We start from the raw sequence: 14,265 nt of genomic DNA, 5'->3' as shown, positions 1-14,265 counted from the left end.
ATCATTCCCTCCAATCCCTCATTCTACAAAAGCAGACACTGAGGTTAGAGAAGTGGTTTGGACAAGGTCACAAACCAAGTTGGCTGGGGCCCCAACAACCCAGGCTCCTGACTGGACTCCCCAGGTAACCTCCCCTCCAGGAGGGTCTGTCCCTGGCTAGCTTTTAAGTCAGATGTCAGCCCTTTGGCAAGACGCTGCCCTGTGCTGCACAGCGCAGAGTCCCATTCTTGTGCTGGGGACACAGCTGGTCAGAGCTGGGGACAGCTGCTACCATCTGTATTTTTGCACACTTTTGAGAAACACAAGCAAAAGTGCAATTCTGCATCTCTTTATTTACAAACAGTTGGAAATGCTGTGTTCCATTTGGGAGCAGGGGTGGGTTTGGAGCGTGAGGGTCGGGGTGGGATAGAGGGCTGATTCCAGTAGTTCTCATTATTCAGCACCAGAGCAAACGCTTGGGCTTAAGGTCGTACTTTAACTTAGGTGAATCATTGTCACCTTGTCTCATAGGTACAGTATATATGCTCTTCGTATGGCTTTGTCCCAGAACACACTGCTGTGACAACAAAAATCTCAAGTCTAGACAAAAGAAATTGCAAATGCATCATAAGCTTATTTTCTTAAAAAAAAAAATGATGGCCAAGACCAGTGCCAAACAGGTGCCTAAGGCACAGGAATGGCTCTGCTGTGTTTGGGCTCATCGGACTCAGCTGAGTCTGTGCCGCCATCTTGCATCCTGCCCTGGATGCAGGTGGGTGTTCAAATGAGGCGGGAAGATGGAGAAAACAAATCTGCACTCTTCCTGTCCCTCCCTCCAAGGATGGACTCACAGTAACCACTGCCTAGGGCATGGAGCAGGACTGCAGTCCCACAGCTGTGTCTCTTCCCTCAGAGCAGGTCAGAAGGTAGACTTCAGTCTTGGGGTCACTCTTCTCGAGGTTGGTTCCCTTTGTAAGGTCCTGGCACATGGGAGCTGGCTTTCCACAAACGGGCCATTCAATGTGACCATGACATTACAACTGCCCCATGTTATCAGCTGGTGGAAGGGTGAACATTTGATTTCAGGGTTCCCAGCAGGAGGGTGTGGCAGCTCATGGAGAAGTGCTGAAATCAGGAAGCCCTGGGGGGGCGCAGGGGACCCACATCCCACATGGGTACCCACTGACTTCGGGTGTCTGTGAAAGGAAGCCTGCCTTCTTCGCCTGTTAGGGGGTGTGACACTTGAGAGTAACTACTCCCCCACCTTCTTTCAGCCCCATTGTTGCCCACCGTCATTTAACCTGCCCCCTTCCAGAACCCTAAGTGGTATGCTCTGGTCCTCAGTCCTAAGCTTCGCTCCCTGCCTGGAGCAAAAGAATCCTTCCTTTGTTGTCATTCCTGCTGACGTCCCCAAGCCTGCACATCTCCCATTGCAGCCTTTATTCAGTCTGGGCCATTACTGTTGACCAGCCAGCCCAAACAAAGCAACCCCACCTCCTCCTGGGAAGAGGGGTGGCTGAGAGAAATTGATGGCCAGAAAGCATGAAATGTTGGGTGGCAGAATCCACCCCCATTCCTTCTCAGTAGTCTTGTAGTCTTAGGAGGTATTGTTAGAGGTCAGGTGGGGGACATAAGGTAAGATTTAGAACTCACTTGTGGGTTGTTTTGGCCCATCTCTGGAATATCCCAGGCATTGACCATTTCCCATAATTGGCAGCTATGATGGCCCTGAATCTTACTAAGTGGCACCTGTCAGTACAGGGTATAAGGCCTGCAAACTTAATAGTCAGTCTGATATATCCACCCCACACTATTTGCTCCAGAGCAGGATTCAGGTAAAAGTGGATCTGTCTGCCCCAGGCCTCTCTCCAGGCACCTCTTTTCTCTTCCCATTCCCACCACCTTGCTTTGCCCAGCTGGTCTCATGCCCAACTGAAGTGGCAGGCACTTTCCCCTGAGTGCATGATCAAAGAGAACCACCACCAAGTGGGCCTTGTTCTGTCTGCACAGCAATGCTCTAGGCCTTGACTGCAAAAAGAAATTTTCTTGTCATGTGCCGTGTTCCTGCCAGCTCTCTGTCCCACACAAGTGCTGACAGAATTCTGGAGGAGGTGCCAAGAACAAGGGCATTCTGAGCCAGCTTAACCTCATGATTTCACTTCCCAATAAACACCATTCATCTCCAGGTGGACAAGGAGGTAGTTCAACCCGAACATGAGGCGGAAAGACACGCTACCTTCCTTCACTGCTTGCCCCACTTGTCACCCAGAAGGCCGGTTCCCAAGGCCTCTGAAAAGGGGTGTTTCTGTCACAAGAGATGCTGGGCTCTGCCTACAAGTTGAGGTCTACAAGCTGGTTGAGGCCTCTTGTCTCAGGCTTTACTGGGACAGCTGGGCGGTCCCTCTTCTATCCAAGAGTGTGGTTTTACCCCTTGAGTCTACCTGCTCACTTCCTTCCTGCGATAAGGGGCTGGTAACTTCAAACAACTCAGCAGGAATGCTTAGGGTCTGCATCCTGTTTGGCAAGCCTAGGGCCAGGGATAACTACAGTCCTCCCTAGTCCGTTCAAATGCTGAGCTCAGAACCGAGGCTCCCACAGTGCTCTCTGAAACCCTTCAGGGCCTCCCTCCACTCAAAAATAGGGAGGAGGCCCTGAGAAAAACACAACTCATTTCCTTGTTGGTCCAAGCCAGTTGGTACAGGAATCCAGCATGAGCTGTTTCAAAAAAGTGCCGAAGTCACAATGGAACCAGATAGTCCTTAACACCAAGGACTTCAGCAGGGTTATCAGAGGGAGAACAGGAAAGGAGTATATTGCAAAATGCCACCAACTATATTTTCAGGTTGCATATGGTCTGCACCCTGGATGGCATGTTATAGAACAGATACGTGCAAGTAGCGCCCCCTATGGGTATACTACGTAGTCTGGTACATCAAACTGTTACTTGAGGTCTATGAAACTGTTAACTGGTCAGAAATGGGGAAAGCCATTCCATAATAGCATCCTGTAAGGAGAAGCTTCAGGAGATATTTACCATCTGCTAAACGTGGAGCCAAAGCAAAGCAGCTCCTCCTTCCTTTGTTATATAGGATGTTTCTCTTTGTTGAGTTTCCCACAGATTAAGGTAGTTTGGGAAAACAAGTTCAGTTGATGAAAAGGGACAACCTGGAGTACATTAGGACTTTCATGGTGCTCTCCTTGACAAAAGTGTCCTTTGAATAAGAAATTAAGGACCACAGCAGATGACATTTTATATATCTGGCCTAAAGCAAGCCTTTGTTTATGCGCCACAGTTCTGGAACTGGAGAGAAGTGATACATTGCAATGTCAGGTCTCAGTGGCTAAAGTGAGTAGGCTGGCATTTGCCTTTGCCTCAACTGTTTCTGCTGGGGACATGTTTATTCTGGCAGAGCTTGGGTGGCAGGAGGCAACGTGCAGGGCCCTCAGGAGCTGGAAGTAGCAGGTTGAGGGAACAGCCGCTTCCACAGGTGGTGCACTTGGTGGGGGTAGGTGTAAGGACCAAAGCAGAAAGCACCCCACTTGGTGCAAGACTCCTGGAGGTGCTCTGCATCTTTCCTTAGTTTAAAGTGGAGTCATTCCAAGTGATGCTAAGAAGGTTTGTATAGTTTGGAAACCTCCCTGCAGAGCCCAGGTGCTGGGCTGAGTGGAGAATGAGGGAGAGCTGGTCCCAAGGCCTTCCCTTAGTGGAGCTCAGGGTCTCCCCGCAGAGCTGCAGCTCCTGTAACTATTACCCTTCAAACACTGCCCAGGCACCCCCGGTGTCCCCGCCCTCCTCCCTGGCCTGCATGGTATGGCTCTTGTAGTCTGCCAGCAACCTTTACTTTTCATCTTCATCCCCCTCACTCAGGCTGCTGATGGAGGCTGAGGCAGCTTTGGGTGAGGAGGGGGGTGAGCTTTTGATTGGGAGCCATGAGAAGGTGGGCGACGGGGAGCGTGAAGGGGACCGGCTCCTGGTAGGGCTGCTCACAGGGCTTTGCTTTGGAGACAGGGCCTGCAGCATCCGGCTACTCCTCTCCTGGAACATCTGCTTCTGGAGAGAAATTGGAGAGAAGGCATCTGTTAGTCAAGGCATCTGAGATGGCAGCAAAACAGAAAGGAAAGGTGGGAAGGGGAGCCACCACCCCAAATGCCTGCGTTCCCACACAGACTTGTACTGTAGCCCACATGGGCCAAGACACTCTCTGGGGAGGAGCTGTGTGAAATTGAAGCAAAAGGAGCTGCTGACACACCAGGGTACATCACTGCTGGTGCCCGGCATGCTTTCCTTCATGCCGCCTTCTCTTCCATTTACAAAATCTAAGCGAGAGTCTAGTATTTGCTGGGTAAATAGCAGTGTTCTAGGTACCAGAAGACTAAAAGGAGGAATGTCATAAATCAAATCCACAACATATGTAGTGTCACAGTCTGTGAGAAAACTAAAATGACAAGATATCAAGGAAAACAATGAGAGGGATGTGAGCCTGGGGACGCGTGGGCTGAGACTGTAAACGGGGGGCTCAGGGGAGGCCACACTGAGAAGGCACTAGAGCAAAGACCTGGAAGAGATGAGGGAGGAGGCCACGTGAAGGGTGATTAGGAGGCGGCACATTCCAGACAGAGAAACCCAAGAGGAAAGCATACAGTTCCTGTGCAAGGATGAACAAGGAGGCTATGGGGGCTGGAGTGAAGACACCTGGGTGAGGAGGGTAATGGGGGGACGGGCTTAGAGGCAGGTCACCAGAAAAGTCACGGAGAACTGTGTCATGTAGGGTCTTGGTGGCCATGTAAGAATTTTGGCCTTTACTCTGAGGAGAAGAAAAACCTCTGTAGTTCTGAGCAAAAGAGTAACAAGCTGACTTTTGGTTTGAAGGACCAGTCTGGCTGCTGTGCTGGGAGCAGACTACAGTGGAGGGAGCGAGGGCAGGGGGAGCTGCTGGGAGCCCTCTGCAACAAGAATCCAGGTCTGTGGTGGTGGCACCTTGCACCAGGGTGACGGCCATGAGGATGCTGAGAAATGCTGGGAGTCCAGGTATGTTCTCTTCCCAGTTTTGTTACTATATCATTTACTTGAAATCAAACTTTTTAGCATACAGTTCTGTGAGTTTTGATAAATGCCTACAGCTGTGTGATTATCACCACAAAGAAATTACAGGAATGTTCCACCAGTGCCCAATTCCCTCGGGACTGTTTCTAGGCACCCCCTCCCTCAGCCTCTGGCAACAGACCCGGTTTCTGTTCTATGGTTTTGAAATATCATGTAAATAGAATCGTGCAGTAACATGGTCTGGCCACACATTGAAGGCAGAGCCAAGGGGACTTGCTGGCAGATGGGATGTGGGTGTGGGAGGAAGAGGAATCAAGTGATTCCAGTTCCTAGCCTGTGAAACTGGAAAGCTGGCGATGCCATTTGCTGGTGCAGGGGACTGGGAGGGTTTGTGCAGGAGGTTTGGGTGGTAAAATGGATTTTCCAATCTGGGACCTCAGGTGACTTGCCTGGTGCTTTGCAGACCGAGCTCTTCCCTGACACAGCCCTTCTGGGAAGCCCAGTCATAGCCCTGAGCCCCTGCGTGTCAGGCCTCCCAGAGCTGCCAGCAAATCTAACCTTCTGCTCTTTGCCTGTGGCACACCCACTCCCCTAGCTCTGTTTCATCCACTTCTGAGCACCCTGCCATGCTCTCTTCCCTCATTTCTTCCTTTCGCTCATCACCAAGACTCAGTAGCTCTGTCTAATCTTTTGATCCTAAACTGACCCTCAAAATCAATTCTCCTATTAGTTATTTTGGACTTTGTTATTGTTTGAGTTATCCATTTTACAACCCGCTACTAAACCCTCTTGGGAGCAGGTGCTGTACAGGACGTGGTCAAGTCTGAGCTGGGGCTTTGGTCGTGCGCCGGAAGAGAGGGTTAGGTGGAGAGGGAGCCGTGTGCTGGTGCGGGGAGCTAAGCAGAAAATACTGAGTACAAGTGCCTGTTGGGTGACAGTAGCCTGGGACTGGAACCCCAGGTGGAGGTTGGATTTTTTTTTTTCCCCAGAAGCCCCTGGAAGATTTTAGTCAAGAGAGGGGTACAGTCAGATTGGTGTTCTAGAAATATCTTCGGGTGTGAGCATAAAAGCAAGGAAAGAAACCATGTAAGAAAAAAATTAATGTTTGGCTATACAGAAATTTCAGAGCCTTGCACTGGCCAGGATGACTCAGTCGGTTGGAGCATCATCCCGTAAACGGAAAGGTCGTGGGTTCAGTCCCGGTCTGGGCATGTGCAAGAGGCAACGGATCCGTGTTTCCCTCTCACATCAGTGCTGCTTTCCCTCTCTCCCCCTCCCTTCCCCTCTCTCTAAAATCAATAAGCATGTCGTTGGGTGAGGATAAAAAATAACAAAAAAATTAAAAAATAAAAATTTCTGAACTTGAAAAAAGCCACCATAAAATAACTAAAAAGAAAAAGAAAAACATGGAAAAATTTTGGAACATTTAACAACAAATTGTGGATCTTAGTATATAAAGAAAGCTTAAAAATAAAAGGTAAAAAGACTTCATAGAAAAAGGAGCATATGGCATATACAGGCAATTCACAAGACTTAAAAATGAACCATAAAAGTTGTTTGGCATGATTAGTAAACAAACAAATGCAAAATGACTGAAGTGAGATTTTTTTATATATCAGATTGTTAAAGATATTTTAACCTTCCCAACTTAAAAATTTTTTCCAGATATAGTTGACATATGGCACTTTGTAAGTGTAAGGTATACAGTTCTGTGTTTTGATGTTCTTTTGTGTAATTACTACAGGTTTTTCCCTCGTGGTTATCAGCAGGCTTACATTGAATAGCTTAACATTATAACACCCTATTTTAAACTGATAACTTCAATGACATCCCTAAACTTCATGCTTTCACTTCTGCTCCCCCTCACATTTCAGGCTATTGATGTTACAGTTAACATATGCTTTTATTGTGTAAACAATAACAGATTATTGTAGTTCTGGTTATTTTTATTACGTTTTCCAGCTTTTAAATTAGAGTTGTAAGTGAATTACATTATCAGCATTACCACATTACAGAATCTAAATTTGACTATGTATTTACCATTACCAGTCAGTTTTATGCTACCTTCTTTTGGGTTTTTTTTGGCAGGGGGTGTCGAGGGAGATGGAGGGGAAGATTCAGGGTTGTAATTTAAATTTTTTCCCATTTCATTTTTATCTTTGGAGATCTTGAAGACAGTGACAGAGAAGGGGCTTGAAACAATCAGCACTCTGATCTTGGCAGACCTGCAGCACCCAAGCACTAGTCCAAACCAGCAGGTTTGCCGGCCAAGCCCTGTAGACTCCCCTGTGGGGAGAGATGGATTGGGGGCTCCCAAGAAGTGACCTACAATGATAGGGGAGCTGGATGTCCGCCCCCGGCTCCTTTCTCCCACTAAAGGAACCACAGGCTCAGGGGAGACCCCCTGGCGTGGTGCTTTGCCAGCCTGGGGGTGGGTGACAGCTCCTGTAACCTCTCTAATGTGGTCAGTCTTGGGCTTGGTGGTGCAGAGGGTGCTTCAGCCTCACCCATGTGTTCTCGGATTCTCCCAGTGGTGTCTCGTCCGTGACTAGTTGTCACTTCTTGTGAGGGGGAGCAATGTCAATAACGACCTATGTCACCGTCTTGTTGATGTCACTGTTCCCCAAGAGTTTTAAAAATTTACAATGGCCAGGGTTGGTGACAGTTCAGAGAAAAGATCACACTTGTGTTCCTGCTAGTGCAAGGGTAAAATAGTGTTTCCCTGAGGGGTAATTTGGGAATAGGTGCAAAAACTTTCTTCCTGGGGAGATAATCAGAGATGGAGGTAAATATTTATTCTGTACCTGGATATTCAGTGCAGTGTCGTAACACACAAATCTGAAAACTCCCTGAATAGGCGAGAGATCTTGCACAACTTAGAGGATGCACTAAGCAGCTGATGAAAATCAAGTCCTTAAAGAATACTTAATAATGTGTGAATATGTTCACCAGCTATTACAAAGTAATAAAAATGGCTTTCAAACAGTATGTTCTGCACGATCCCAACTTTGTAAAGGGTATTATATACAGGGGTGGGGCAAAAGTAGGTTTACAGTTGTTCACACAGGTGTTATGGCCAGGCTTTTGGATTTAAAAATACTACAATAATTAATAAGTAATTCAAGAATAAACTATATTTCATGTACTCACAACTGTAAGCCTACTTTTGCCCCACCCTGTACATGTAGATGGGAAAGAGATTAGGGTAATACCACCAAAATATTAACAGTGATAACTCTGAGGTGCTGAGCCTGCAGGCGACGTTTAGTCTCTTTTTCTCTATTTTCTAACAGTTCTGTAGTGAACATATATTACTTTTATCATCATAAAAAAGCAGTAATGATAGGGAGAAAGAGAGAAGACTGAAGCAAGGTGAGGCTGAAGGCCACTGCTACAGTGACGTAAGTGAGAAAACACTGAGGCCTCAGGCACACCATCCGTCCCGCCAGCACTCATTTTCCCTTTATAAGCTCTCGCTAGCCCATTACTCCTTAGACTCTCGAGTCCCCTCTAGCACATATAATAGTGATGACTTACTGATCACTAAGATTCTTTCCAGATTTAAAAATTCCACAATTCTACAAGTACACCAATTATTCACCTTCCATTAAAGGTATCGATAATGCTGCCAAAATGCCCAACCCCTCTCATAATCAAACGAAACAAATGCTATAGCTTAAGCCCATTTATGACACACAATCAAATACTGAAAGGATAGGGTGGCGTATTATTAACAGTAACATAAAAAAATCCTTGAACTTCTAGCATGCACTTTAAAATATGTATTTTTATTACTGTAATCTTTAAGTATAATTTTAGTAGCACCCATTAGCCCTCCTGCTTTTAATGGATTGTCAGCATTTCCATTAGAAGCCCACTTTCTAAGGAATCTACAACTTGTCTACTGTATTTGACTCAAGCTCATAACTGAGAACATTCTGCCTGAGGGGATGAAATCATTTGAACCTTTAATGATAAACAATGGTGTCACACTTCATAAAATGCGGTATCTGTGCACAGTAACTGTGGGTCTCAATTTGCAGGCTCTCTGATCTGTTACTGGTGCACTGTGAAGGGCAGTTCCCCTACAAAGTAGCTGAAGTGAATTAGGTCTGGAGACAATTTGTAATGAGCTTCCTGGGAAGAAAAGCACTTTAAAATATAACAAACAATGAAGACCCTGGCATGGCATTTTCAAAGAGAAAAGGTATTTAAGTTCAGACTTCTACTGTATCAAGAGGTTTCCATTTATAAAGTTTTCTCCCAAGAAAATAGTCCTATTTAGAGTCCTGTCCATATGAAAGTATTTTTCCCCCTCCTACAGAACTTTTCCTTTTAAGAAGATCTTAACATCTACTGAGGCAGTAAATGGCATGACAAATGTCTTTAAAGGTTTCAGTATTTCAGATACCTTCCACCATATCCTCCAAAAAAAGAAATGAAAAATATCTTAGTTACATCTGGTTTGGACCTCTGGTAAACAATGGAACTCAAGCGGAGAGTTTCAGTTGTGGCCAAATCAATAAACAACTAATGACACATGCCTGCCAGACACTGTAAAGGGTTTTAAATATAAAACAGTTGCATCCTCCCAGTAACCCTAGCAGGTGCTGAGAGGCAAAGGAACTTACCCAAGGCTCCCCAGCCAGGAAATGAGCCCCTTCTCTCAATGACTAACTCTCTGTAATTAGCCACTTTCATAATAAGAAGCTTTCCATGTTTATTCACGTCTTACTTGTGCATTCGTTGGAAGGCAAAATTTTGAAACCATTGTCAAAAAGGCTCAAGTGGGAAACCTAATTCAAATCCACAAACCGAATTTTATATTTATTTTCTCAAAATGAAAACATTCTTTAAAATGAGCAGTACCATCGGGATGGCTATTATAAAAATACCAAAAAACCCACCTAGTACTAGATAAGATAGAGAGGTTAGAACCCTCATGCATTACGGTGAGAATGTAAAATGGTGCAACCACTACGGAAAACAGTATGGTACTTGAAAAACAAAAACAAAAACACAACAACAACTAGAATTACCATATGATTTAGCAATCCCACTTTTGAGTATATACCCTAAAGAACTGAAAGTAGGTACTTCCAGTTAAAGGTGAGATCATATGGTATTTGTCCCTCACCATCTGGCTTATTTCACTTAGCATAATGCTCTCCAGGTCCACCCATGCTGTTGCAAAGGGTATAAGCTCCTTCTTTCTCTCTGCTGCGTAGAATTCCATTGTGTAAACATACTTAACAGATATTTGTACATCCACGTTTATATCAGCACTATGCACAATAGCCAAAAGGTAGGAACAATCCAAATGTCCATCCATGGATGAATGGACAAACAAAATAGAAGTAGAAATAACATCCCATTATATATGTGTGTTTATATACATACATGAAATGGGATTTTTTTTTTGCTAGCATGATGTAGAGTATTTTCATGATAGAAGTTGAAAATACACATTTTGTTTACTACAAATTATGGAGGATTTTCCTGCCATGAAGAGTCTGAAAATCGACCAAAGATTCATTGTTCCCACAAATATTTACTGACAGCACACTATGCATGATGCAGGCATTAATCGAAACCTTGAGGCGACAGGAGTAAACAATAGAGGAAAAAGTCTATGCTCACATTTATTTTTTAGCCGAGGCATAACTGACATATATTACTTTCAGGTGTATGACATGATTCAATATTTGTATATTATTGTGAAATGATCACCACAGTGAGGCTAGTTAACACCTGTCAGCATACATAGTTACAGAATTTTGTACGATGAGAACTTTTAACATCCACTTTTTTCCAGCAACTTTCAAATATGTAATACAGTATTCAGTACAGTCACCATGCTGTACATTGTATCCCCAAGGCTTATTATTTTTGAACTGGAAGTTTGTACCTTTTGATTCTGTTCACTCACTTTACTTACCCCTCTCCACCCCCAGCATCTGGCAACCACCAGTAGACCTCACATTACGTAGATTTGTTCTTTCCAAAAAACAAACACACCATCAAAGTCTTTAAAAGAAAAAAAAAAGATAATCTTATACATCAGATGGCAAAGGCCTGTTTGGTTGGCATAGGGATCTGCCAGAGTGACTGGACTGGGTCAGAGGGTGTTTGTGGTCCAGGAATGAACTAGAAACTTGCGCCTGACTTAAGGTCATTCCCTCCTGGTGCTCCAAGGAAAGGATCTGTGTTCACATGGTAAAATAGAATAGACCCACTTTCATTTCAAATAGAAAATGATTCTCTGGGTTCAGTCAATGAAGGGGTATTGTGGCAGATCATTCAAAATGATACATAATGTTTTTTAAAAACAGCGTATGTGGTTGGGGTGCTAACGTTTATAAAGAGAATGTGTCTGCTCTGGAAATTCAGACACTTCAAACAAAAACAACAAACTTTCCCTAGGAAGACCCTACCCCAAAGACCTAACCCTGAAAGCTGATGTAGCCTTCCTCAATCCTGGCTCCTTGACACTTGATACCTTGAAAGCGAACAGTGTTGCCTCCAATATAGCAACCAACCTTCAAAATTTAGCTTCTTTAAAGCCCCTTCCTTGACGCAAAGTGTATTTCAAAGAGACACCCCCGTCCAAAGAGAGGTAATGCCAAATCTCTGTTGGGAAGGCTTCCCTTTGTAGTTCTGCCTGAGTTATAGGCTATCTTTTGAGTATGAGTCAAGACTGTTCACAAGAATCAAGCACCAACAGTCATGTATCACTTAGCAACAAGTACACATTCTGAGAAATGTCATTAGACAATTTTGTTGTTATGTGAACATCATAGAGTACAATTACACACACCTAGATGATGTAGCCTACTACACCTAGGCTCTGTGGTATAGCCTATTGTTCCTAGGCTACGGGCCTGTACAGCATGTTACAACAAAACACCAGATTAAATCAAGTACAAGGGAAAATGATGTAATCAAGGGACCCAATCAACACGAGATGCATGAGGCCGCTGCTAGTGTAACATAGCATACTCTTTTACAGCAAACTTTGTAAGCAGAATGACTATAAAGTACTGACAAAAGTATAATATAGCAAATACATAAACCAGTAACATAGTCATCTATTACCATTATCAAGTATTATATACTGTGAGTAATTATATGGGCTCTACTTTCATAGAACTGAAAGCACAGTAGGTGTGTTTATAGTAGCATCACCACAAACTCACAGGTAATGCATTGTGCTACAAAGGCTATGACGTCACTAGGTGATAGCAATGTTTCAGCTGCATGATCATCTTAAGAGACCACCACCATATATGTGGTCCATCATTGACTGAAACTTCTTTATGCAGTGCGTGATTGTAGCTAATAAATAAGTACAGTGGCAGCTGATGAGATTGAAAAATATGTTGCGCTGATCATCCACCAATCAGACTAAATAAATGGGAACAGATAATCTATTATAGTGATTGAGAAGTAGATTGCTTGCTTCAAATTCTCAAAAGCAATTGTGCTAGCCAGCTGCCAAGATAGCCCTCCCACCTCCTGGTATTCACAACAGTGTGTATTGTTCTCCCCAAATATACCAGAATTAGTTTCTGTGACCAATAGCGTATGTCAGAAACGATGTTTCTCACCTCTGTTATTAAGTCATAAAAGACTATAGCTTTTTGGACTTGCAGTCACGATGGCAGAGTAGGTAAACACGTGCTCACCTCCTCCCATGACCACATCACAATTACAACTATATTATAGAATAACATCTTTTGAGAACCACCTGAAGACTAGCTGAACAGGAGTCCTACAACTAGGGAATCACACCCAGACTGGTAGGAGGGGTGGAGATGCGGAATGGGCAGGTCCCACACCCACAGTGCGGTGACTAAGAATTAGGAGGGAGGAGGGATATCCCAGCTACAGAGGTCCCCTCTGAGGAGCAAGGGCTCCCCAGCTCAGGGTGCCAGTGCTGGGAAGAGGAGTCCCCATAACGTCTAGCTGTGAAAGACAGTGGAGATTGTGTCCAAGTGAGAGGGAGGGCTACTGCAGACTGAGGCATCCTCTTGACGGGCCTGCACACAGACTCACTTGCTCACAAATTCACTTGCTTTGGGCTCTAGTGCAGGGGCAGCAGCTCAAAGGTGACAGGGACATAAGGGAGGAACTGAATTGACTAGCTTCAGGTGAGGACTGGAGGGGCAGGGGGCAGCATAGATGTCTCATTTGTTGAGCCCGCCCCCAACCCAGCCAGCACACAAAACAGAAACAAACTCATGGATTCAGAGAACAAACTGATGGCTGCCAGATGAGGGATAGGCAAAAAAGGTGAAGGCATTAGGAAGTACAAACTGCCAGTTATAAAAATAGTCACAGGGATGCAGAGTTAGAGCACGTGGAATATAGTTAATAATACTGCAGAACTGTTTGGTGTCAAGTGGGTACTAGACTTATTTGGGCTGATCCCTTCATAAGGCATATAAATGTCTCATCACTGTTTTACACCTGGAGCTAATGTAATATTGTATGTCAACTGTAATTGAAACATTTCTAAAAAAAAATTTTTTTAAGACTATAGCTTTTGTTTGGGTCACTCTTCCTGTCACTCACTCTGGGAGAAGGAAACTGTCATGTCTTGAGGACCCTTGGGCAGTCTCGTGCAAAGGCCCATGTGGTAAGGAACTGAGGTATCCAGTCAACAGTCATGTGAGTGAGTGTGGAAGAGGATGCTCCAGTCCTTGATGGCTGCAGCTCCAGCTAACATCTTGACTGCAACTTCATGAGAGACCCTAAATCATAACTACCTAGCTAAGCTGCTTCCTGATTCTTGTCCTTCATAGAATTTGTGAGATAAGAAATGGAGGAAATAGACTTCCAGGAAGTCCAGGAAGCCCAGACAGTCGAAGTTGGACCCAAAGAGGAACACACCAAGGCACATCATCATTACGTTACCCAAGGTTAAAGACAAAAAGAGAATCTTAAAAGCAGCAAGAGGAAAGGAGAGAGTTACCTACTAAGGAGTGCCCATAAGACTATCAGCTGATTTCTCAAAAGAAACCTTGCAGGCAAGAAGGGGCTCGAAAGTATTCCAAGTCATGAAAGGCAAGGACCTACATCCAAGATTACTGTATCCAGCAAAGCTTTCATTTAGAATGAAAAGGGCAGATAAAGTGCTTCCCAGATAAGGTCAAGTTAAAGGAGTTCCTCATCACTGAGCCAGTATTATATGAAATGTTAAAGGGACTTATCTAAGAAAAAGATCAAAAATATGAACAGTA

The 14,265-nt window shown here is 44.6% G+C and overlaps 1 protein-coding gene across 4 annotated transcripts in view; it reads right to left on the bottom strand.

Annotated features, from left to right (window-relative positions):
* Window positions 1–312: 312 nt before the first annotated feature.
* Window positions 313–14,265, bottom strand: part of PCYT1B (phosphate cytidylyltransferase 1B, choline) — a 100,103-nt gene continuing 86,150 nt past the window's right edge. For all 4 annotated transcript variants that reach the window (XM_045203263.3, XM_024569919.3, XM_045203265.3 and 1 more), the window contains one exon: window positions 313–4,030. In XM_045203263.3, the coding sequence (XP_045059198.1) occupies window positions 3,818–4,030 (213 nt within the window). In that variant the 3' untranslated portion in view covers window positions 313–3,817. The remainder of the gene's footprint in view (window positions 4,031–14,265) is intronic.

The sequence above is a fragment of the Desmodus rotundus genome, chromosome X (assembly GCF_022682495.2).
Source record: "Desmodus rotundus isolate HL8 chromosome X, HLdesRot8A.1, whole genome shotgun sequence".
NCBI lineage: Eukaryota > Metazoa > Chordata > Mammalia > Chiroptera > Phyllostomidae > Desmodus > Desmodus rotundus.
Note: the sequence above shows the minus strand (reverse complement) of the source record. Positions and strands in the feature narration are given on the sequence as shown.